Genomic DNA, 27,065 nt, shown 5'->3' with positions numbered 1-27,065 from the left:
GCAGTGCATTCAAAGTATATATTTGCATGTTATGATTGTTTTAATTTAAAAAAAAATCAACTTTAAGGCAGCAGCTGAAGGAATAGTTCACCCAGACACTATCGCAATGTTCTTTGCTCACAGAGGAGTGAATGGGTGCCACCAGAATGAGTCTAAACAGCTGATAAAAACATCACAACAATAATATATATATATATATATATATATATATATATATGTCAGAATCTTAAAATCACAGCAAATTTTAATCACAATAACAAAAAATCCACACCACTCCAGTCCATGAATTAATGTCAAGTGAAGTGAAAGAAACTAATTTAGGCATTTTAACTGGCTATAATCCAGAATAATGCTTCCTTTGGTGAAAACTCTATTCCCTTTAGTTCTTCACATCAAAATTTAACTAACATATTTGTTTAGAACTGTTTTTGACTTTTTTTTTTTTTTTTTTTTTTTTTTGATGATTCAGACTCATTTAGAGGACTCATTTTTTTAGCCAGAATTAGAGGTTAATAGGTTAAAAACAGCTTATGTATTAGTTTCATACAAACAGTGATTTTCCCTTCATAAGACATTAACTGATGGACTGGAGTGATGTGAATTACTTATGAATCATTGCAATGTTTTTATCAGCTGTTTGGACTGTAGTTCTGACGGCACCCATTCACTGCAGAGGATCCCCCGTTGAGCAAGTGATGCTAAATTTCTCCAAATTTGTTATGAAGAACCAACTCCTCACATCTTGCATTGCCTGAGGCTGCGCTATTCCTTTTAAGCTAAATTAGGTTTTTGTTATTTAGTTTATTTGGTGCGCTTCCTATTTGCCTTCTAGGCTTCCATTGCAAGAACACTATTGCATGTCTGTTTCCCGTTTTTTTTCTTACGCGAACAATTAGAGCAATTTGTTCGGTTGCAAAAGCATTTAATTTAATACAAACGTACTGTTGAATGAATGATGAGATTATTGTTGCTGGTGATCAACAACGTGCAGCATATGCAAACTATAGTATGCTGTACACAGTCTGGATTATTCCTTTATTTTATGTGATATAAAAAAACAATATAATACTGCCGTATGTAACAAATGTCTCTATTGTGTGCCTACCGTTTACAGGGAATGATCCATCAAAAATCTGCCCATTAGCCACTGGTAATGGTTGATGAAACTGGTGCACAGCTGCATAGAGCCGCAGAGCACCTGCTGCATGAGCTAATGTCCTTCATCTCACCGCAGGCCATATGCTAAATCATCATGTGCATCTGTTAAAAACATTGTTAGATGCGAAAAAGCCAAATTACCCGCATTTTAAGGCCTTTCATATGACATGGCAAAATAAAAAACCTACCAAATTAGATTGGGCAGACATGCAGTGCTCGGAATGTTCCAGCAGGTTAATGTTAATGATAATATGGTGTGGCACTCCGTTCAGGCCGTGCTCGACTTACTCTTCAATCCCCTTAGCATGGCCTCTCATCATCGCCGCTAACCCGCATGAGCCACGATACACGCTCATTTCATTACGGCCTGGAATGGAAAGTATTAGTCACCAAGGTCCAAAGAGATGGTTTGGGACACTCGCATCCATCCATCTTTTTTTTTTAAATCAGATTATATCTGTCCAATTGGATCATCTGATAATACTTTGGGAATTATGGATCGGTGGGACATTGAGTTATGTTAATGGAGGGGTGAAAGCTCTTGGGAAAACTGCTTCCTCGCTTCTGGCAGATTTTATGTTCGTTTAACATGGTTTACTCGGGTAGCTACGCTGCGATAGCAGAATCAGTCTCACGAAAAACATGTTTGAGTCGCATTTCACCGCGAAAAGGGAACTTTTGTGTGAAGAAAAATTATTTTTAGCTGCATTGAGATTTTTTTTATTGCATTGTGACATTTTAATAAGAAAAACAATACCGATTTTCGCTGTAATAAAACACTGTAATTCAGTAGTAAAACAAATAGTTCCATGATATAAAAATTACATTTAAGTGTTATATTTTTGTATATGTACATTGATTTTTGTCATGGTAATGAAAATGCATTTTTTGCATTACAGTAATAAAAACAGGTGGAAAATTAATTGTAGCCCCCCCCCCAAAAAAACTGCCACAATGCAGAAAATATTAATGATTTTAAAGCAAGCATGAACAAGATCATTTCTTTTTGATTTTTGGGGTAAATTATGACCTGGAACTATTTATTTATTTATTCTAGTGAGATTTCCCATAACAGTATTTAAACAAGAAAAAGTGAGACACCATTTCAAGAGCAAATCTTTTACTTTGCTCGCGCCGTTCTCTCTGCAGAGTATGTTTCACACAGTACAGCACATTTTCAAAACAAACCATTTCCATTTTGTAGCATCCAGCAATACACAATAATTATCAGTTAAGGACTTGTAAGGTGCCTAACACACGAAACAATCAGGAATGTTAACGGTCACTCTACAAAAGCAAGTCAATCATCTCTATTCATACAGTTAATATTATTATCATTATTATTATTATATAAAACAAATCTACACAAAATACGGAGCCAAATATTTACAGAAAGCAGGACTATTTACAAAAGACGACTTTCAGTGATGCATCTGTAGGAGTATAAATATATATATATATATATATATGTTAAAATGACAGTCTTTGTTCATCATGCTGAAGACATCACAATCCCGCCATCTGCGAGAGCTGCACTTTAAATTGTTGTGCCAAGTGCGAGAGGTCCGTCACGCGGTCTACCATTTCCTGTACAGCGGCTGTGTTGGGGTAGTGAAGGGCCGCTATTTTGGTGGCACCCACGACTGTCTTTAGCATCTCGCACAGCATGTTGCTTAAGTTCATGACGCGATTCGCCACTTCAGCCACCGAGGCCTGTCTCGACAGCGTATCCCCGATGAACACAAGCTTGTGTGCGCTCAGAATCACGAACTTGCCATGCGCAACGAAGATTCGCGGAGGTTGCCCGGCCTTCACGCAGCCAAAAAAAGCGTCTACCGCGTTGAGCAGCGTCACAAAGTGCTGTTCGCATTGGTCTGCGTAAAAACCCAACAGCTGGCGGTCACGCAGACATATCGGAGCTCCGCCTCCCGTGGAGAAAGCAGAGGAGGAGTCTGAGGAGGAGCCCGTTGAATGTTGGTGGGAGATCCACTGGGTGATGTCGTTCTCTACAGGTTTGATCACTTCCTGTTCGAGCTGTTTGAACTGGTTCAGCTGTTAAGTGAGAGAAAGAAATTTCGAGTTGGAACTAATTCACACGATCGTTATCAGAAAGAATGCAAAAAATGGTGCATGTCTTTACTGGTGAAATACCTTTAATATAGTATTTTTCCAGAATAAAAATGTATTTTCAAATTTAAAAAGTAAAAATGGTAAAATGCTGGTTTATGACGAACATATGGACACCTTTTCAACAAAAGCTTTTACTACTGATGAATCACTTGTTCTTGAAAACCAATGGTTTCACCAGCTTGCTCTTTCACCTCATGTGTTCACAATTGAAGTCGTATTCTTTTGGCGTTTCTATTCTTGTCTGAGGTTGATGAACTGACGCACAAGCTGATGATGTTTATGTGCATGTGTCGTTTACCTGCTCTTGTCCGAGTTGGACTTTGCTTTGTTTGGTGATGTTCTCCTTCTCTAAAAGCTCCTTCTGTTGACGTTCGAATTCATCTTTTCCCTGCAAAAATAACAAAGGGTCGGTCAGCAAGTCAATACAATTTGTTTCAAAGCAGAAACTAGCATCTCAATGCCCCAGTGAGCAGCCAAAGGCCACTGTGGTATTAAACTAATCTCTTTTTAATTCAAATTAGAAAGTCTGTCTTTATTTGTCTTGTGAACTTAGAATTTGAATAAGCAGTGTTTTCTTCAAAACCCTGTTCTGGCAGCATCTAAGTTATCCTATTTTAGCCGATTGCATGAGATACAAGTACATGCTTAGATTTTAATCCCAAAAGCATGTCACTTTCTGCATGCTCAAATGTAAGGGATCTCATTCCTAATCTCTGCATCCAGGATTAACAGATGACAGACTGAAGCAGATGGACTGTTTTTCAACCATTTTGCTCTTCCGGCTTTATTTTGTAGCATGCAATATTTTAACATTCATTTCATTTTCATTTGTGCTGTCTGCTATGCAAACATTGTAAAAGTCCACTCGCAAAAACGTGAATAATAGCAAAACTGAATACTGACCTGGCAAACAACATTTATATCACGTTAAACAATAAATGGTAATGAAAAACGATTGTAATAATGTGTCGTGCTAATAAACTGCGTTTGAGGTCGTTTTTTTTGGGTGCCAAACTTATAAAAAAAATAAGCATACTGCTACAGTCTGCTTTTAAATATGATGGATGGATAGCTAATTTGGATTGATTGATTGATGGATGGATGGATAGATATGATTCTCACCTGTAGGTGGACGTAGTCATAATCTTCCATCCAACTTTTAACGCACTTCTCGCTGTTCATGTTTGCTTTTTCATGAGACACGGGGAAAGGTTTGGTCTGGGCTCCGTAGCTGTTGTCCTCTGTTGGGGTGCAAGTAAAGGGGTGAACAATGCCTTCTATTGGTGCTCTTCTGAAAAGCAGCTCCGCACTTCCCCCTACTGTTGAAGCCAGCTGCTTGGCATCGTCAGGCACCGTCCGCGACACCATTAAAAACCGTTCCAGTTCGTCGCTCTTGTTCTGGTGCTTGCCGCCTGTTACTAGTATATTAAGTGCCCAGCAATTGCTTTCTAAAGTTTGGTGTGTTTGTTGAAGAATCTGATGTGAATCTTCTAGACGTTGCAACTGTCGTCGCAACTTGGAGTGCAATCCTGGATCGGACAACGTGGTGGCATTCGCGGCCGCTCCACGGCCAAATACAAGAAAGTCTGTGAGCGCACACTTGATGCGCTCCAAAGAAACGCGGACGTCGTTTGCATGCCGCTCCATGAAGCTGTACGTTCGCCAGTGAGGCGATGCCGCAAGAGTTTGCAGCACACAAACCGAAGACTCCAGACCTTGCTGGAGACGACTCAACCTCTGGACCGCTGAGTCTAGATCCAATGCTAGCCGGCCCTCGGCAGGCGATCCGGCAGAAGAAGAGGAAGTCGACATACTACTGCGAGTGCTTCCCGTGCTGGAAAAAGACAAGCGGTTGACACCTTCTGTCATGTCACCGAGTAACCGAGCATCTCCTGGTGGAATATCGTAAACTGATTTATTTCTGTCCCTTTCAGAAGAAGTGTGTCGATTCTGCGGCATTCCACGTGGAATATCATACAAGTCCTGAGATCCACCTGCAGCTAGTTGGCTGGCGGGAACGTCGTAGATGCCAGCGCTGCCATTCATGCCCTTTCGGGACATCGGCTCAGAGCTGGGCGGGAAGTCGTAGTTGGAGCATGGGAAAACTTTGGAGAGTGACGTTGGTGGAGCGTCATATATACCTTCTTGCTTGTGCTTCGAAGGCTGTGGGAAGTCGTAATTCCCTTCGTCCTGTGCAATGCTATTCTTGGAAGGTGGCGTGGAGTACACCTGTGAAAGAGAGAGTTCGGTTAAACATCTGACACATGATGTGCTTGATGTGACTGTCCCATCGACGGCCAAGTAAATAACACTGACCTGTCCAGAAAAGTATGAAAAATATCATCAGAATACTCTATTTTCCATAAGTGGTTCGATCTGAATGTTATGAAGTTACAGGAATACTTTTTATATTCAAAGAAAATGAAAATAACTTTGCACAATAATTTGTCTCCCCAGCATATCTCCGCCTCACCGCAGCGCCATTTTGGAGAATATCCACAGGATATTCCTCTATCAGCTGCAATATGTTTTCTATTATTTGATTTGAAAAAACAGCACTTCGATGCGGCACGGTTAACACAGAACAGCGTACGTAGTGCATCTAGTGGATATTCTCCCAAATGCTTCATTACACTCAGATTGGACCACTGATGGTTTTTCATTCTTTTCTGGACCTTGACAGTGTAATTTACTTGGCAGTCAATAGGACAGTCATAAGCCTCCCGTTTTTCATCTAAACGATATGGGGGTAAGTGATTAATGCCTAGTTTCATTTTGGGGTGCAGTAACCCTTTAATATTGTGTAACTTTTCCCTGTGGCAAACAGTATCGCATATTAATATTATATGTATAATGTAACAATAGTGGAAATCACAATATCTTGACAACTCTAATAAGCACTAAGTTTTCATGGAAGTTCCGAAAAGTACATGAAAAATCCTGCCATCCAGCTGAAGGATAAAACCCGGCATTGACCTGACAGTGTAATAGTAGTACATGGGGCGTGCCAACAGGACATTGGTCAATAAATAAACGCAGCGGCCTGTAAGTGATTTCTGTCAAGCGTAGAATCTATCTTTCAAAGTGAGTCCGGGTTTCCTCAAACCCTAATTAAATATGACTTTAATAATAGGCTTCCACATACATCCAGTTTATTTCAAACAAACTCGAGGCGCTTCGCCACATTTCGCCGAGAGCAGCGGTGAAACATAAGCGGGGCTTCAGCACAATTATTTCTGTTTTAACCTCCTTGCAGAGTTAAGAGCACTACAACTCCAACATTACTGGCAAGCTAGGCTTTAATTTGCTAACCAGGGGAAAGTAATAAAAATCGGAGTATTTATTCTTTGTAAAATTTCTGGGAAATAATAGCGTTCAGTTACAAGACAAAGAACAAGGGCTGCATCAGGGTTACTAACTAACCCAAAAGCAGTTTTTGGGTTACTTGAAGTAAAATAAACATTTAATCAAATAAAAAGGAAAAGAAAAAAATCTGCTAGTTGCAAAGGCAACATTTCTCGTTTTTATTTATTTTAACTAGATAGGAAAAAAAAAAAGGTTATAATAGTATCTCAATTCTACAAAAATAAATTAGAATTTATCAACCACCAGATTGTGGGGCAAGTTACATGCTAATATTTTATACTAATCCTAATCTATATGTACTAATTATCATGACATCATAATGAATATTATGCGCTGAAGGATTTTCCTACCCCTTGTGATGTTGGTGGTATGTCATACAGTCCCTTTGATCGCAGGTCCTGGGAAGGGGGCGTGTCGTAGAGGCCCTGGGTTCTGGGGATGCCGTGCTGTCCTGTTTGTTTGCTCGCTGGAATATCATACACCTGTGTAGGTGTTTAAAATATAAATATGTGTATGCAGACATCTACATGAGTACGTGCTATTGATAGTTACTGACACTCACCCCCTGTTGTTGACGAATTGGTGGAACATCGTAGAGGTCATGAGATGAATCTGACGCAGGACTGTAGGCATATGCTTGCCCTACACGGATCGGGGTCACCACCTGAAACAAGAACGCATATGTTAAAGTTGTATTCATAGATGAATTATGTCATAAACTGTGGCATTAGTTGAGGGTTTCATGACATTTTGGACAGATTAAGGTTAAAAAAATAACATAAGAAATTTGTTAAAATTCTCAGCTTTAAGTATCTAATACAGTAAATAATTATGCCTTAGTTAAGCTCACTTTTTAATCACAAAAAGCTGTTGTTCAGCAACAACATATTGCAGCAACATGCAAAATGACTATGGTGAAAATATGGTGCATTGTGTACGTGACTAGATTAATGCAACTGCAAACAGAGACGCTAATGGGGTGATCTGTCTTGCATGCCTCCTCGGTTACAAACAATATTTGTGTCATCTTGCATGTTTTAATCTATCAGTTTTCTCTATATTCCTCCAGTTTTCTTTCCATCTCCATACACATGCGTTTTCTGCTTCAGGCAGACAAAAGCATCATTGGAATGTATTTGGTCTCCATTTGTTCTTCTCCAAAATCCACCCCCATTTTCATCCGCTAATATACCACACACCGCTGTCACCACACGAGAACACTCAAGGGTCACTGACAGGTCTCGAAAATGGGAACCATACTGCTTCCTTCCTGAGAGACTCTAAATCTGTTCCAAAACATAGACGGCTCCTGTACATAGACGGCTGCCTTCTAACAGAACTGAAACCTCAGAAGTGATTAATTTGGAACGCACTATATAGACAAGAACTGAAAGAAATAGTGCATATGTGTGATTTATTTCATAGCATTATGAAATTATTTCATGCATTATTTAGTACTGTACAGTCAACTCAATCTTGAGTTCGGAACAAAGCCTCTTTAAGAGGAAGAATTGTCCCTTTTTTTTCTCTCTCACTCGCTTACAATAATTGTGGCATGTAGGAGGTATGAATTGTGGTACCTTCATAAGTGAGGTTGGGAACTCAAGCTCACTATCTATTTATCCAAGCTGTGATAACCTGGAAAAATGTCTTTCTTCGATGACTCGCACTCATGTAAAGCACCCACCTCCAGAGTTCCAGAGATGGGAATGTCCAGATGGTTTTCATAAGCAGGACAGTCACAGTCTTATTTTTACTCTGTGAGTTTAGGTGCACATCAATGACATTCCTGTTCATAAATCAGCATTCTGGAACTCCAGGTTGAGCATAGTTCACCAATTACCCAGATCTCCCAGCTTGTTCCCATCAGTCATAAATCACCGGTTAGAAATTCCCAGAAATCCTGGGAAAACGAGGTGTGAATAAATAGAGGACGGGACACATCAGTGGCCTGATCGATCTCACACAAGGATATTTCCCTTTAACTAATTACTGTATTCAGATGAAAAATCTTATTATTACGGCTATTATTAAATGTTCTAAGGTTATATAAAATCTATAAAAAACTATTAATATACACAAACACGCATACACTTTCAAAAGCGTAATTGTGATTATTCACCTCTAAAATGAAAGTTTTAGGTTGCATGATGTGTGTATACTGTTTACATTTGTGTATATATATAAATACACATACAGTATATTTTTCTGGAAAATATTTGCATGTATTTTCTTATTTACGGTCTATATTTTCATAAAATATACACAGTACACATTATGTAAACAAAACTTTTAATAATAAAAAAATATATATATATATATATATATATATATATATATATATATATATATATATATATATATATATATATATATATATATATAATTTGTTATATTACATTTTAATATGACACAAGTTATTATCTATGCAAATATGAACTTAGAAATCCATACTATATTACCCAAATCAGTTCTCTGATACCTGGATGGTCTAATAGGAAATGAGTAAATATGTGTTGGTATGAGGTGTGAACTATGACCTCTAGGCAAACATTCTCTCCCGCTCAGGTGACTCCTTCCCTGGATTCCATTACACCCTGGCTGGGTGTGCGTGACTTAAGACCGGATCACATTTGAACCTGAGACCGACCTAATTGCTGCGGGAGCCTCTTTTTTTTGTCCTTGGAGAATAACAGTGCTGAAAAAGCAGCATGACATAAGTGTGTTTTCTCACCAGCCTCAGTTTTCGGTATGCATCATTTAGACGAGAACCGTTTGAGTAAACAATGGCTTCACTGAGCAGCTCTGAGTCACGTATGACAAGTAAACAGAGCTGGAAAATCATTTGGTCGATCATCTGGATGAAAAGAATATAAAACAAATCTCTGGAATCTTCCATCTTGATCTGCTCTATCTTTTTCTTTCTCTCTGTTCTGTTCCTGTGACCGAAAAAGCTCCATCCTATTAATAAGTCGAACTCATCAACGAAGGCAATTAAATGTCAAACCCTCAGGGATGTCCCACATGACGGCCATGAAACTGAAAAGCACAAAGGCTTCCTGCTAATTTAGGAGTATTAACCTAATGCAAGGAGCCATAATTAATTTTACATCACATGGAAGCATTCAAACACACCCCGTGATTTATAGATGCACATTGAGACCACGGGGTTGGGGTGATTATTTAAATGAGATGCATCAATTATGCAGTGACCCTGATTTCAACAGTTTGTCTTTGATTAATAACAAGCAGGCAGCAGCAAAGAAATTTATTTTTGACTTGAAATAAGGAAGACGAGGTAAACTGGAATGCAATGTGCTGAAAGAGTCCAGTGGGCATAAGGGAATAAGATACAGCATTTCCTGTTATCTCTGCAGGAGGGAAAACACAGCCATGTGTCTCACACTAAAGGGGTCAAGACATCTCTTCTGGGTCAGATCACAGAGGCTTGTGACACATCCAAACTAAAAACAGGCGGAACAACTTCACACCTAATCTGTATCTATAATTACATCATTTATTTTTCATTTAAAATAATATAAAATAATTAAATGTAATTTTTTTAATCTGTACTTAAATATTATATTTAATTTGAAAATAACATTACTTTAAATACAATTTTATTTGTAATATATTTTAATACATACAAAATTCATAATTCATACTAAATATAATTCACATAATAATATAATAATAATAATATAAAAGTATGTATTATACACTCAATATTACATGGTTGTTTTAATTAATTGAAATCATTTTCTAAAAATATAAAATAAAAATACGAGTGTATATTTATGTGAATATTTACTTTTAAATACAATTAAATATAAAATATTAAATACAATATGTTTAATATATGTCTATGTGTGCATATATAATGTAAAATTACATTGCTATTAAAAATATATGATTTTGTATTACAATTGTAAAACAATACAGCTAGTTTTGAATATATTAGTCATCTTTTTAATATAAATATTTAGTCAAAGTATTTATATTTTGTATTATATATTTTTAAATTATAACTGTGAATATTTAAATGCATAGTAAAAATGAGGCGGTCAAATCTAGTCGCTCATAATTAACAAATGTGAGTCACACAAATAATGCTGCATTACTTTTCCACAGATGGGTGCGGTGGCATCTGACCTGCCTACACTTCTCAAATCTTTACGATATCTCCTGGAGACTAAGCTGCACAAACAAAAACGTCTGGCTTAGCCGTCTCAAACTAGACGGAAGGAGAACAAAACCTGGTTAGTGGTGATAACAGTCAACCTCGGCCCATAGAGTAGGCAGAAAATTATGATTTATGATGTGACTCACAAAGAAATGTTAATCCTAAAAACAAACATTGCTCTCAAGCCTGGAAACGTCAAAGCTCAGAATTTTCTGGAAAAGCGTGTATGAAGTCACAAAAACTGCTTTACTTCACAAACGGCGTTCATTTGTGGTGTCAACCAGACTCAGGCACCAATGGGACGAGAGATGTCATCTCTACCCATAAGTCCCGGCTCTATGAAGGACATTGTGTGGTTGTGTAAATCTCGCTCGAGCCAGGCTCTGGCTGGCGTGAATAGTGCAGCTGTGAGCGGCTTTAGATCACTGTACTCTTCAGGTCAGGCAGGGACAGAGTCAGACTCCAGCAACCAAACCTTACAGTGTGTCATTATGTGCCCAAGACCTGCTCTGTGCCAGCAACAAACACATCATCCAGCATAACTGCACTACAGCACAAATAGACACTTTCAGGATTCAAATTAAACATCTAAAAACTTTACGTTCTAGAACTGGGGCTAGTAAAAACACTGTGTTCATGTTGTTTCAGATGGCCATAATTACAAGATGACAGCTCGGAGCAGTTCAGGTCCTTAGATATTAGTTCTTTGGCAAGTCTAAAGAAGACAAAACCGATCTGTGTGCAACTTTTTGTTGATGACAGGAAAAAAAATCTTTGAGACAATGCTAGTTAATTATGTTGCACTGGACTAAAACCTACGGACTTTGCTCGTGCTTTTGAAGGCTTTTTGTAAATGCATATTTTAAACAAATTCTATATAATTTGTGATTATTTTTTCTTTTCGTATTGTGTCATGGTTTAAAATGTTTTTTATTCACTCTAAATATTTAATTTTGATAAACACTCACCAGGTCAAATTGACCAACCTGCAAATAACAAATTCCTTGTTATATTATTACCAAATAATACATTCAATCTTGTTGTCTTTCAGTTATTTCTTTTGGAAATTTGAACTTATGCACCTCACTTTTTACTCTAAACTAAAGCACATAAACTACAATTAATCAGTCCTAAAAATAAAAAACCTGTGCTAATTAAAATAAAACAAGCTGACAAAAATAATAAATACAAGTTTCGGTGAAATATAATGGGAGATTTAAACACTTTTTAAAAGGTCATTTTTGATCGGATATATAATCAAAACCAAGGTATTTTCTTTTTACCTGTGCATGTGCTCATTAAATATTTATTCACATTAATAAAATAGAATTTTTAACAGAAGTACCGTGTTAGTTTACCTAACTAGTAAAACCCTTGATAACGTAGTAAATCACAATAAAAGTCTTTACATGTCAATTAAATGTCATTGGTTGGTTATCATGTGACGAGCTTTGTTTGCTCTTGAAGTTTTTGCACTTCCTAAAACATTTGTTTTGAATTGCGAAGGTCAGGATGTGCATCGCAAGCATGCACGCAAATGAAGAATAATCACCGTGGAACATCTAAAGTGCACACTAATATTATAACTATTTTCAACAACAGATCTAAAAAGTGGATCACTCTTATTTTTTAGCACAGGAAGCGAAAGCAGGAAGGAAACTTTTTTTTTTTTTTTTTTTTTTTTTTTGCATTTTCCGCTATGCCACACCTTTGTATGCCACACTTTATGTCAGAAGTACGTCAAGCGAACATTGCATTTTGCAGATCTGGGAACACCCTCTTACCTCACTCTTGGAGATGGCTAACAACAAACAAGGAGTTCCATCACTCCCAACACCACCAAACAAAACAACAACAGCCTTATATCCATGATCGGATATAACCTTAACATCGGACCGAACCTTAACATCACAACTCCTGATCTGAGAAACTAGTAACTCTCTAAACACTTAATGTCACAAGCAGAACCTCTACTTTAAATGACAATCTCAGACATGACCTCAGTTTGTCTGAGTAATGTTTTCATCTAGTGTTTAGATATGTCTACCGTGTCTGCATCTGAATAATATTAGTCTTCAGTTATCATCCACGATGCACACTGCAATTCTTTCAAATTAAATGTAATATTTAAATGAAAATAAATATTTTAAACAATGTTATATACATTATGAAAAAATAAAAACATATAATTTTAATTTTACATTTAAAACTGAAACATATAATATAATATAATATAATTTCAATGGCAAAATGAAAAGTTAAATGTTTATTTTATCACAGTATTTCTAAAATATATATAATTGTTTTTGGACCATCATGCATCCTTACGGCGCGCCATAGATGTGGTTCAAAAACATGTAACTTTAGGTTTGCATGAAAATAAGCTGAGAGCGTTTAAAAATGACACACAAATCCCTTTCCTCCTGCTGACATACACTTCATTTTGTATGCTTTCTCAGCATGTTCAGTAGCCTGATCTCCTCTATTTATTTTTCCATCCATGCTGTGGTTTTCCTATTCAGAGTGCACCAGTGCAGCCCGATGCATCGACAGGACATTATAAAACCCTTAAACATAAAGCCTCATCGCTGCGGTGGACAGCAGGGCAGGGCAGGGTGTGCACACAACTTCGATCCAGAATGGGTTTTGGCTGGACATGGAGACGCTTTTAACCTAGACCGTAAAACTGGCTTATGGGTTAAACAGCCACTGTAAATAGCTAGTAGTATTATTTCTTATATAATAGGGGTGTAACGATTCGCGTATCGTGTATCGCACGGTTCTTGGTCATTTTCCAAATCAAATCACATCCTTATCCCCTTGTTAGTGGGGACTATGGAGTGAGCAGAGCACGTGCGTGCCATTATTTAGCTGTTTAAAATGCACTTGTCAAAGGGAGAGATGTAATGGTTCCTCATCTTTAGCTGGGATGTTACCATGACAACGAGCGCAGCGCGTTAAGTTTTTGTTTTTGCTTACAAAGTATTTGTATTTATATTTATATTTATAGTTATATATATTTATAGTTATATATATATATATATATATATATATATATATATATATATATATATATATATATATATATATATATATATATATATATATATATATATATATATATATATATTTTTTTTTTTATATATATATATATATATATATATTTCATCATTTTGATGACTTCAAGTGTTATAAAATGTGGAAAATGAGTAGAATAGGTAGTTGTGTGCTAACTTTTGACTCATATAAAAACACCATGCTATTTCCAATACTTTACCACAACAGCAAAAACATGTTGATGAACATATGAACTCGACAACACATGCCCTCCGTTCACCACAAGTGTTATCATGAAGCGCAAGGTGAACATGGTTCAGTTTACCTTGCTAGGAGTCCCATCAGTTTTCAGCGCACTTCTCTGTGGAACCTGGTACACGTCTTTAGATGGAGGGATCTGGTAGATGCCCTGTTCCGGCGGGCTCTGGTGGGACGGCGGCACCTGGTACACACCCTGAGGTGTGAGCGGCCTCTGCTGGAGGGCGTGACCCTGTGGAGGGGAAGGGGATGCAGGCGTCTGTCCTTCAAACATTGGTCCGATTAGCAGTTTGAGGCGGTTGCCGGGTGCAATGCCCTGACGACCGTGGAGCGAACAGAGCCACCATCCCTCCAGACCACCGGTGTTCTGCTCAATGACGGTCAGGATGTCACCTTTCCGGAAAGCCAGCTCTTCTGGAGATTCTGGGACATTGTCGTAAAGCGCTTTAGCCATTAGATTCTGCAAAGAATGAAGGTACGATCATTGTTGCACTCGTTAAGGCACATTACATAAGAAAATGCTCACTCTAACCGCTCACCGGCTCAAGCATCATATTCATGTTCAGTATTATCACAATCATTGAGGCATGATCTAGACATATTATATGATTACATACAGTGATTTTTGGACTTATTCAGCAGGGTTCTTGTGGGCTGCAGTATAAAGCGGGTTCCTTGTAATATCACAATTAGATGTCTAAAAAACATCCGAGCAACTCTATCCGTGTAGTTCGGCGGCCTACTGGGAGTTCCCTTCAAAAGAAGTCGTTTCATCTACTGAGTCTCAATAATACCTCAAACTCGAACTGAACGTCTGGCTGAGTCGACCCGTATCGGACTAGGAAAATAATCATAAAATTCGCTTGCTGACTCCATAGCCAAAACATATTTCTCTGAGGGGCCATGCTGGAAAACCATTTTTCTGTCAATCATTTAGAAACCAATTTAAGAAGAAAGAAAACAAAAAAACTAAACTGAGTGCTGGCAAAATATAGTTCTTATTGTGCCAGTCCACAGGATATTTCATATCACATTCTCTCTTGTAAAAAAGGTGTTTAAACTTTTAGAAAAAAATATTCCACAGGGTGTGTGTGTATATATATATATATATATATATATATATATATATATATATTGTGACGGGAGGAGCCAACGACAGACACAGTGGGCGTGGCGTCAGGCCTCGGAGAGGCTTTTCTTTATTAACAAAATAAATAATAATACAAAATAATAAAGTGTCCAGGGGAAAAGTGTCCAAATAAAAGGGGGGATCTGGTGTCCTCGTCGTGCCGCGGGGAAAGTGAAGGTTGAGGCCGTGTTCCAGGGGGGAAGGGTCCAGGTAAGGGGCGGAGTCCGGCGGTCGCACGCGCTCCCCTTTTTCTGGCCCGGGGCGCGAGGGGCGGCGGCTTCTTCCGCGGCGTCTCCGTCGTTTCTTTGCTCCGGCGGCAGAGTGGGATGAGCTGTGTGCTCACAGCCTGGACTACGGAGGTCCCACGACGCGCTTCTCGGACGGCGGGGTGAGGTCCATCACGCACCCTTCCTGGACCCACGAGGACACCAGCGTGCATGCACGGGGGAAGAGACCGGTCTCCCGAGGAGAGGCGCGCAGGGCATTTAACGGCGGCGGTGACAAGGCTAAATCCCTTCAGGTGTGCCTCGTCACACGCCGCCAGACCTGGCCAATACCACGCCCCTCCTCTCGAACACACCCACTCCCGTCGGGGAGCCTGGTGAAGGGCGGCGAACAAAGGACGGGGTGATGGTGACAATAAAGAGGAGGGCAGCCGACTCGTCACAATATATATATATATATATATAATGTATGTATATGTATATATATAATGTATGTATATGTATATATATAATGTATGTATATGTATATATATAATGTATGTATATGTATATATATAATGTATGTATATGTATATATATAATGTATGTATATATATATATATATATATATATATATAATGTATATATATGTATATATATAATGTATGTATATGTATATATATAATGTATGTATATGTATATATATATATATATATATATATATATATATATATATATATATATATGTAACATACTTTTCTTTCCTGATTTGTTGTGATAATGGCTACAACTAGATTTTTAAGCTTCAGTTCCACTAAGATTCAAATTCTAACAAGATGGGGTTTTTTGGAAATGCAGGAACTTCTAGTTAATTTGGGATGTAATTTAGTGGTTAACCGATATGGCTTTATCTTGGCCAGCATATCAGTCTATCACGATTGCTCCCATGGGCCAAACACAAACTGTCCTACAAACATTATCTTCCCTCTGAACAGTGTGTCTATCAGCTTTTCCTTGAGTTCTGTCTTAGCAGACTTTGTATGCCTTCGTCTGCTTTCCCACAATGCTAAGTAAACCGGTTCCCACGTGAACCTTCCTGTTTGAGCAGCATCATTATCTGTGATTGGGCGTCTGGTCGCATGGCTATTGTCTCACATTCATGGCCTCGGTCACCCGCATTAGGGCAGGACAACAACCCCCGCGGAGAAAACCATGACATGCTAATACAGTGAGCTTAAGAACATGACCTTTAGGGTCGCTATTGTCTAATAGGAGCGTTTTGTGTTCAACTCTGACCATTCATCCCGTTTAGGGCTTATTTGCTCAAAAATAATATCAAAAGAATTCACTGAATAGGAAACAAGGCATGAGAAAATCTTAAGTTGAATCGCTAAACCACTTCATTTTATTTCCAAGCTTAGTTGTACAATGTCCAGACTTTAAACTGGTGCTTTATATAATATAATGAAATTGAGTAATAACAAAAAAGGCCTTAAAGTTTATAATCAGGTATTATCAATAGTCTCTTTTCTCAGAAGATTAATACTAAGAAGAAGCAAAGTGCCAAAATGCATGTGATGGTGTGTAGATAAAGCAAGTGAATAACTGACGCCATTTTTGGTACTCTAATCTCCACACGTGCAAAGTGAAGTCTGTAAGCAGAACTAATCTGGAAATATTGCACTCAAAGCATTCACTATCACTATCACGCCAATACATGTTTCCTCTTGTGCTAAGTTTCCGTGCAAAAACAAGAAATTCGCTTTGCTAAAACTATAGTGCAACACTTTTAGAAGAAGTACTTCATTTCACAAACATTTCACGTGCATCTTACAAACTTTAGACTGCCCTAAACTAGCCGTCAACTATGTTAGACTTTAGAGACGACTGTGGCGGAAAATATGTGTTATTTACATCCAAACTAAAAATGCAGTCCTTTATTGTGGTAACTCAATCTGCAATCTCACCAGATGGACACAGACTTATAAAAACAGTCAATGCAGTACCAGGATTTTTGATATGATTTCTTTTAAAGTTTATAGTTTTTCAGACATTTGGTCAGTGTATGCATATAAACCACAGGTGTATCTGAATGTCATGCTAATGTTAGCCTCTTTGGATGCAGAGCATCATAAAGTGGTCTAATCGGTGGTATAGTCATTACCTGCCCTGAAGGTCTGGGAAGCCCCAATACTTCGATGTAGAAACAACTTCATGAAAGTGGTCTGTAATTGAACTGTAAAGCTACATGATGTAGGGTATTTCTCCAGTTTGGCCATCTTATAAAACAGTGGTGTTTTATATGGAAAGAACCAGATGTGTCCAGGTTTGCCCAGCAAATGGTTCTCGCTGTAGTTGTCTGGGTGGTGCCAATTGGTGTAACATTTCAAATTCATAATGTTGACCACAAATTCAGGAATGAGTTATTATAGTTAACTTAAACCAAATCTATAAAAAATGTTAACTAAACTAAACAATAAAATCCCAATAAAAATGAACAACAGAACAACAACTTACTAAAATTTTAAATGAAAGCTGAAAAATCAAGAATAAAAACATTGATGTTATTTAATATTATAGTACTTATTATAATAGCATTGTAATCCAATATATTCTTACATTTTACTGTTATTTAGAATAATGCTTACGTTTTAAATTTGTCATATTTTTATTGGAACAAGTTTTAGCTTCTGGTATCCACACCTGGAGCAAAGCCTTTACATCATCTCTATGTTTAGAGACTTTTTGGAAATTCAATAGTCCTAAATAAAAAGGTTAGACAGTGGCTAGACAGTTTATGTTTGTCTAGTAACCCCTGTATGCTGAGGAATACGTGCTAAACAGCATAGAACTTGAAACCGTTGCGCAACAAAAATTACTAACGTACGGCAGAGCCTCCCTACTTCTTAAGTACACTTTCATTGGGTGGTTTTTGGCTTTGCCCCAGTAAAATCATCAAGGCTGATTATGTAAGTAGTAAATGAGCACGTCAAAACACACTAATGAAAAATTCCCCCAACAACGCTGCCAAAGTCACCAAAACACTGCAGAAATCTAAACCCTCAGGGTGCAAAAAAAGCACTGTGCAAACAAAGATCGTTAAACCGTCTCGGCCAATAAGCAAACCCCCTACCTTGCGAAAAGTGGTGTGTTCCTCCAGTGAAATGGAGTGGTGTGAGAATTAAGGCCAGCTCACTTTAATGTTCCCCTGGAGGGAGGTGGTGTGGGTAGGACTGGTGAACCAGGACCTTTTACCCTCATTTCACTGGAGTAAATATAGAAGATAATTACCATAATGACTCTAATACAGACCTGATGACTCAACTTGGCCGTTGCACTAAATGAACGAGAGTTTGGCTTTGTTCGAGTGAACAGGACGTTCGAGGGACTGGCTAGGAACAGTTGTGTTTACTTTAGATAATTTTTGAGCTAGTTCATATGTCTTAGCACGTCATGACTTGGCAGAAAAGATAGTTGCACGTGAGTTTCCTTGCAATTTAACCGCCTTTAGCAAACAAACGGTGACAATAATAGTAGCAAAACGTGATCGATAATTTCATGCCCCAAGCCAAAACACAATGGAGTGCTCGATCAATGCTTTCTAATGCCCAGTAAGTTACACACAAACAACTAGAAGCTAGAACATGCATCAAGCAGATTGGTGATCTTTTCAAAAAGTTTTACGTAACACATTGTCAATTACAGACATTTTTTTTTATTTGTCACATGGCATTTAGCTGATATCACGAAAATAACAAAATAAATAAAATATCCTAATTTATATCCCAAACTATTTATTTATTTGTAAAATTGTACAATAATATAATTTCAACTCCAAATTTTCTTTTTCATGCAGGTATTTTTAATTTTTATTATTAAAGTATTCATAATAATATTTTATTACAAAAAAGGTTTGTGATGTATAAAAATGTGATTATATTAGTGAGGTGATGAAGGGAAATGTGCTTAAATGTTATGAAAACAATACAAAACAGACTTAATTTTCATTAAGCAAAACAATTTCTAATTTATTTCTATTGAATTTGGGGTGAATATGACCTGGACATGTTCTTGACTAGTTTTGTGAGATTAAACTGCCAATTAACAACATATTTAACAATTCTGGAACAAAAATACAGAAACGTCAATGAGACAAACAGCAGCTCATGACAATGCAATGACAAAAACAAATGCAACAGATTTATTTGTAGATGCAAAATGATCTCAAGCAAGTGCATGAGATTAAAATCAACTTTAAATCTGGTGGTTTGAACGCTGACACTCTGGAAACTCCCACCTGGGGGGCTGATTTTATAGTGACACATATATTGACTGTGTTACAGTGGTCATGCCGTGTTTCACTTTGCATTTGACCAATCAATAAAAGCCTGGAACGAGACAGAAAAAGAGTGTTGTCTCATTTTAGTGGTGGTATGATGTTAGCATTAGTTATCCCTCCCTTTTCCTCAGCACTGTGAACCAGTAATCGCCCACATTTAGGTCGACAACACCAGCAAAAAAAAACCCCGCCCACCAACCACCTAACAAACACAGCCCAGCCAACATGGCAACCTCAAAGACTCTAATCATACATCGCAGGCTTTTCCTTTAACACCTTTAAACCACACTAGCATTTCTGAGCATTTGCACAAATCTGCGCTTAGTTTTGTTGTGTTCAAATGCTGTAGGCATAGACAGAATAAGACTTGTGGCCAAAAACTGGCAAACTTTCAACATCATTACCGAAAACAGGACTCAGATTGTTGTAGGTGGGGCATAATGACACAATGACGTATATAATCAGTGCAATAAAATGCTAATTTTACATCTTAACTGCTTATTAAATAAACCACAGGCAGTCTTATTTGGCTTTTTTTGTTATATCATTGCAAGCCTTGTTGTAACTTGTAACTAGAAAGTTTTGTACCTTCAGCTTGAAGCTTGTCTTCAGCTTTGCATTTCAAAACAAAACAAAATTTAAACAAATTAATGAATATATGAGAAATATAGTGGCTCTTGTATTGACCATGTCCATATAAAATGCCTTGTTGATATCAGAATTATATCAGTATTTTATGTTTTTTTTCTCAGATTTTTCCAAAACAAAAAAAATCTCATTTCCATTTAGACTTAGTGTACAAAAATAATTTATTAAAAAGTAGACATTAAATAATTTATGAATAATTAAAAGAACTATAGTATCTTTAAAATGATCAAAAAAACACATCAATATTTCTAAAACTGTAAATTAAAAAAATAAAAGCAAAAAATGTGTAAAAATAAAAAACAATTTAACAAACTCTTAATAAAAACTATTCCAGTATAACAGTGACACTAAAATTTCACTGGATGAAATGTTACTTAATCATTAGCTGCTGGCAGTAAAAATTGCACAATGCTGCATTTGTAAGTAGTGGTTGCTTATTGTGCAAGAACAGAATATATTTTACACCAGCAGGCCTCCAAATACTGAAGGAGGCAGTGTAATTGAACAGAGAGGTAATCGAGTTCATATATCCTGTGGGAGATAGTTTAAGACATAATTCCCCCCAAACCAGCTAGCAACTCGGATGTGTGATGGATTTATGATGTCACAGCAGGGCGTCTCTTCAAGAGCGGGAAATGTCATCTCAATTTCACACTTCTTGTGAAAGTCTGTAGCGGTCCGGCGCAGATAAGCTGTGCATGAGCTTGCTGTAAATTACTTTCAAAGGATTTTGGGTCAATAGGGCAAGCCTGTTTCGCTCTGACATGTCTAAACGAAGCAGAAAAACATATGTCTTCAGAAACCGCTGTGTGTCACAAGACTAACAGCACCTGTTATTTATTCAGTGAAGCTAAAAAAGCTAAAAAATGGACATTTTAAAAATGTTTTAAATTTAGTTTGATGTCTGTCTGTGTGTGTGTGTGTGTGTGTGTGTATATATATTTGTCTCGATTAGGACAAAAGAGGACAAAATATCTTAGGAAAAATATAAATACGCATTATATTTTTCAGCTATTTTTAAATACAAATAAATAAATAATAAAATAAATAAAAATACATTTATAAAAATATTTTATAGTGAAAAAGTGATTGAAAATTAACAACGAATGACAAATCCATTCAAAAATTTCCAGAAGAATAAGGTCAGTCTTTTAATAGTGATTACTACGAGTGAAGAGAAGTCACAAAGTTCAAGGGAAACAGTCCCACACAATCACGTCAACCTCATTTTGCTTCCCTCATTTGCAGCTGTCAAAGTTCCTCTTATCTGACAGTTCACCATCCCACCTTTGACTGTAGATAATCGCTCTAAATCACCACAAAAGGCACTGATCTGAATATTGGGGATGTGTGCTCTATAACATCTACTGTTCTTAAAGGTTCGCAGTTGCTTATTTGAAGCATCTTTGCAACCCCCAACCACGTCTGTATATGCAGGAGGGATCTCAGCTCCTTCAGAATCGTCTCTTTTCTTTGTCCGTGTCTTTCAAACAGGGCAGAGCTGTGCTGTGGAGCGCTGGTTGAGACCTGCTCTCTGAATAGCCCTTGTTCTTACCCTGGGGAATGTGGAATGCCTGCTGAGAAGTGTTCTTTATGCACAATACCACCCCGATGTGGCCTACACACACACACACACATGAATATATAGACACACACACATTGACTCACACAAAAGTCTTCATGCTCCAGTGTTCCCCAACAGATGGAAACGAGAAGTGATTTTAAATTGAAAGACCTTTAGTGAGTTCCCCCATTTAATAACTTCCTACAGATAAATGTTATTGCTCAGCTATCAATCTCAGCCTCGGCTGAAATTCTTCTAGAGAATCAACGCAAACAAGATTGTGGTGATAGTAAAAATACAGAGCTATACAGTTAATATGGATTGCATGGTTTAGATAATTAGGTTATCTATATAATTGTGTCTTCTGTGAAATTAGGACAAATCTGATGAGAAATGTTTTCTATCGAGTTCATATCGAGCACCTTTGACTATTTTAGAAAATGTTTCTGAAACAGATTGGAATCAACAAAACAAAACAATAAATAAATACATAAAATAATAATATTAATACTAAATAATAAATAAATTACAAGTTTAAATCTCACATTTCTGATTGCTTTCTTGCAATTTAGAGAAAACAATTATTGTAAGATATAAACATATTGCATGACAAAAAGTTACAATTATGAGATGTTTACTCGCAAAACAATTTGAGAGATAAACAGTATCATAAAACAAAAATATATAGATGTCATTTTAAGTCATAAGCCTTTGACCAATAAAAAGTTTAAACTACATTTTTTAATTCTTTATTTTGTTTTCCATGTTGAAAATAAGCTACCATACGTGATTACTAGGGTCATTTTAAATTCTGAGAGTCAGGAGACTTCAGCAAAATTTCAGTGCATGGGGCAACCCCCTATTTTTCCCCTCAGACCCATCGAGGACAATGTACATTTCCAAACAAAACCCTCGACTTGGATTACAGCCTAGAGAGAAAAGAGAAAAAAATAAAAAAAATCCCAGAACGTTTACTTCACCTAATCAGTTCTTTGTGCCTGTCAGGCTATTTGTGCCACAGTTACATAAGAGTGAAAAGAAAGCAGGAAAGCAGGGTGCAGACGCTTGAGTGTGGCTGGGTGTTCAGAAGGAGGGGTCGGCTCTCATTTCGATGCTCTCCTGAAGGGAAAATCTGTGGCGTAACAGTCTCAAACTGTTCCCAGATCCCAGTGTCTGTTAAAAACAGGCTACATGAGCTCTGAAATCCAATAAGAGGCCATACAGGTCTGCTTGTTTGAGGATTATTTGTGTCTTATGTATCTTCTCACACCTGCTCACCTGCTGGAAAACATAAGTGACGTCGACAGGCCTGGGTTCTGACTGACCTTTGTGATGCGTGACGTCAAGATGTGGAGCATGTGACTGAAAGATGAGGTCTGTTTAGTGTCTTCATTGCTCCAAAGGTAGAAGACTGGCTCTGGTGCGAACGTAATGTTTAACTAACGACAGTACTTCACCTCATGGACTGTGTGAGGGGTGTCTTTGATGCTCCAATGGAACCAGTTGAGAAAACTTTGGTTTTTAAGAGCGCTTCTGGTAGTAAACAGGTTAAACTGAGGAAGTACGGGCTTAGTTATTCCGTCAGCTGTCCACTCTTTTGGCTTTGGCAGATTAGTTATGAGACCGTGAACCGAGAACAGCCTGTGTGTCACTCAGGGTGATGTACATCAGTTGTTCTGCGTCAGAAACAACAACAGCGTGACCAGTTCGCCCCTGCAGCCCTGACCCTCTAATACCCTGCGGTAAAAGTCCCCCATAAAGTAAACCGGTCTCTGAGGCAAAGATGTTTTAGAAGTTTCAGAAATGCCAGCAAAACAAAGGATCTCTCTGTGTCAACAGGAGATAAAAGGAAATTGGATCTGTTTTGATGTAACTTCCTCTGAAGTTATGGGGTGAGCCTCACAAAAACTGCCAAGAAAAAAATAGGTCATATTTCACTCCAAAATCAAAGGGAATAAATGCATAATGTTTTTCTATAATGACTTTATATTAGCATAAAAAAAATATTAACTATTTTTATTTATATATTTTAAGAAATGCCAAATATTTTAAAATAATTATTAATAATAAAATAATAATAGAATAATTTCTTTAAAAAGAAATATTAGGCATTTATATATATATATATATATATATATATATATATATATATATATTTTTTTTTTTTTTTTTTTACAAATATTTTATAATTTTTTTCTTATTTAAACAATGCTGTCAAGATGTATTATTATAACTAATAAAACCATTTTTTATATAGATATGTCAATGAGAATCATTTCTGTAATAAGAAATATTAGGCATTTATTTTACGTTTTCTTTTTTATTTCAAATAAATATTTTTTTTCAATAAAGTATCCACGAAAAAAATCAGCATATGATTGAAGCATTTATGATCATGCGACTCTGAAGGCAGAAGTAATGCCGTCTGACATTTTTAAATGTCTTAAAGTGTTAACTATTTATTTGAATTCATTTCGATTTCATATTATTACATTATTTTTTGCAAATAAATCAAAGCTTTGTTTAGCATATTTGAAAGAGATCGCAATGGAGGCTCGTTGCCATACTGTAGAGGAATCCAAACAGTCTGATATGTGCTAACAGCCCGTGTCTTGCCAAGTACTCCACATTCCCCAGATAGTGTGAAGCAGACAAAAGCATTCCATTCAGGAAGAGCCGCTCGATCCTCCTACCAAAGTAGGAAGCAAATCTTCCCAAAGGGCTGAAAGCCTCAAAGACTATGCAAATGGGGAGGGAATTGCACACAAGAGCCAAGTTTCTCCTGAATGAAAAGCTGCCCCCACGCTGTGTGCACTTGGATTGGAAGAACAGATCTGGCCAAAGTTTAGGCATACTTTTGAGTGCCCCAAAAACAGCTGGGAAAACTTTTTAAAGGATGACAGCTAAAGTCACTGTCTGTTTTACCCCAAACGTAGGCTAATTTTGCCTAAAAAGTCCACTGCGTTGTATATAATGAATGCGAACGGGGTCTGAGGCAATCAAGCTATAAAATTATTAAGTAAGCGCCATAAAAGTATCATTTATGGGTGATAAGACTCATGCACTATATTCCAAAGTCATATTTTCAATCTGTCACACAAAGAACTATCAAATCAAAACAAAACTTAAATTTCTAGGTGAATGATTCCTCTAATACTGGATGTTAATAACAATCAAGTAAGTAAAAGCATAAAGATATAGCGTTCATTAATGATTCTATTCATCATTTTCGAATGATGTCTGTAAAACCACCCTCAGAAAACAGTTCCAGCAGTGTGAAGGGCAATCTACGCACAAATCAAACATGGACATGCACATAAAATCCTGGGGTGGTTTTATTTTCTGTCTCCACCAGGAACACTCTGTATAACAGCAACCCTGTTACTCTGAACAAAATGCACGCTGTTTGCTTTAAAACATCACATTACACAATCGCAGTGAGGCTCAAATTGGAAAAGGGGCTGGGACCTGGGCTAATGAATGGCCCCATATATCCTCAAGTGGCTCAGAGTAACTCGAGTTGAAAATGCAGAGTGTAAATCACATCGTTTATTACAAGTCTCGCTACAATAGAGCTCAAAGAGTGCTTTTGTGCCATGGTTGTAATAAATGATGTGATTTGCACTTTGCTATTGGATCATACCAGCCACCAGATAAATGAATGGTTGGTTAGGCACACAAATTACTGCTGTTCAGAGCTGGAGCCAGCTGGTTGTCAAGTTAAGGAGTATTTAACCAGTAAAATAGCATTGGTTTTAAAAGGGTAGGATGTCCAAGCACATACTTCATTGAATTTACATAATGCCCCTGTATAATAAACATTCACACGATAATGGCCACAAAAATAAAGGTGGTATAATGCACAGTGTGCAGTTTATACCTCTTTGCATATTCTGTCTATCTATATATCCATCTATATCTGTCTATACATGTCTGTCTGTCACAGTTGAAGAACAGTTGCGCAAAAAAAGTCATAGAAATCCATTCTAAGTTCGATAAGCATTTAAACTCTATACATTTTCATTTAATAAACTGATAGGTAGTTTACGGAAATAGCGCGCTTGAGAGTCACTTACTTTGTACTTCATCTTCACGCGTCCTCCGCTCTTCAGTAGCTCCAGTGAGAAACAAAATCCGCGTTAAAGGTCAGAAGAAGCTCTCCTTTTAGCGTTCAAACGAGGCTAGACGCGCATTTTGCCCATTGTGACTCTGTGTATCGCAGGAACGGAAGGATAACGGTAAACGCACCGCGCGCTCGAGGGGCTGTAGCGAATCTGAGCGCGAGCGGGAGGAGCGAGCGCTACTCCGCGAACCTGCGCGAGCTCTTTTGCATACCGCGCGCCTATTGGCCAGCGACTGCGCGCACTGTCCGCTCGCGGATCGTGACGTCACCGCAGCCAGCGGACCAGACGCTGCGGAATTCAAAGAGTGAGAACTTTTTATAAGCCATAAAAGGCGGCGTCGACATTTCCTAGGAAATAACACAACGCAGTTAATCACAGACTGTAGTATGAGCTCACCGTCCTAGATATTAGGGGATAAATGGGTATATATGCTGAATGGCGATTGGACACGCCTACCTTGGCAAAACATTCTCTTCTGACTTCTCTTTAACAATATGCTTCCAGGAAACATAAACGTAAACCATAGGAAAACCTCGATTCTAGGGGTCTGGACAAACACGAATCTTGCCCTTTGCTTTTTTTTTTTTTAGTTTGTAAACAACTTATCTGGTTATCAACTTATTTTGGATGAAGATTAAAAAAAAAGATCCAACATAACTTTTTTTTTTTTTTTTAGATATTCTTACCAAGAAGCGGTATATTTAAAATTCCCATTATTATTTTTTATAATGTTTTAAAGTAAATTAATAAGATTAAAATTGATGTTTGTTCTTGTTGATATATAAATTTATATATCTTTATATAAACGTTTCATTTCCTATTTTTTTTTCGGTTTTCCATGACTGTAGGAATTCCGAATAATTTGATGTGGATAATACATGGCATTCGTTAAAAATAGCTTGATCA

General features: G+C 37.4%; 1 protein-coding gene across 2 annotated transcripts; it reads right to left on the bottom strand.

Moving 5' to 3' along the window:
* Positions 1 to 2,261: 2,261 nt before the first annotated feature.
* On the bottom strand, positions 2,262 to 26,341 carry nedd9 (neural precursor cell expressed, developmentally down-regulated 9). 2 transcript variants are annotated; one of them, XM_043218090.1, is made up of 7 exons: positions 26,112 to 26,341; positions 14,220 to 14,612; positions 7,217 to 7,318; positions 7,005 to 7,136; positions 4,411 to 5,517; positions 3,587 to 3,676; positions 2,262 to 3,210 (listed from the first exon to the last, which is right to left on the bottom strand). In XM_043218090.1, the coding sequence occupies exons 1-7, from the start codon at positions 26,121 to 26,123 to the stop codon at positions 2,665 to 2,667; spliced, it is 2,382 nt and encodes a 793-aa protein (XP_043074025.1). In that variant the 5' UTR covers positions 26,124 to 26,341; the 3' UTR covers positions 2,262 to 2,664. The 2 variants fall into 2 exon arrangements, with proteins under 2 accessions (XP_043074025.1, XP_043074026.1); XM_043218091.1 differs by lacking the exon at positions 26,112 to 26,341 and adding an exon at positions 18,618 to 18,833.
* Between the last annotated feature and the right edge of the window lie 724 nt (positions 26,342 to 27,065).

The sequence above is a fragment of the Puntigrus tetrazona genome, chromosome 19 (genome assembly GCF_018831695.1).
Source record: "Puntigrus tetrazona isolate hp1 chromosome 19, ASM1883169v1, whole genome shotgun sequence".
Classification (NCBI taxonomy): Eukaryota; Metazoa; Chordata; class Actinopteri; order Cypriniformes; family Cyprinidae; genus Puntigrus; species Puntigrus tetrazona.
Note: the sequence above shows the minus strand (reverse complement) of the source record. Positions and strands in the feature narration are given on the sequence as shown.

Excerpts from the sequence above, each read along its gene's own strand:
- nedd9 (XM_043218090.1), bottom strand. Across the intron at positions 7,319-14,219 it reads CTGATGGGACTCCTAGCAAG|GTGGTGACCCCGATCCGTGT; the intron begins GTAAACTGAACC and ends TTCTTGTTTCAG. Across the intron at positions 5,518-7,004 it reads TACCACCAACATCACAAGGG|GTGTACTCCACGCCACCTTC; the intron begins GTAGGAAAATCC and ends TCTCTTTCACAG.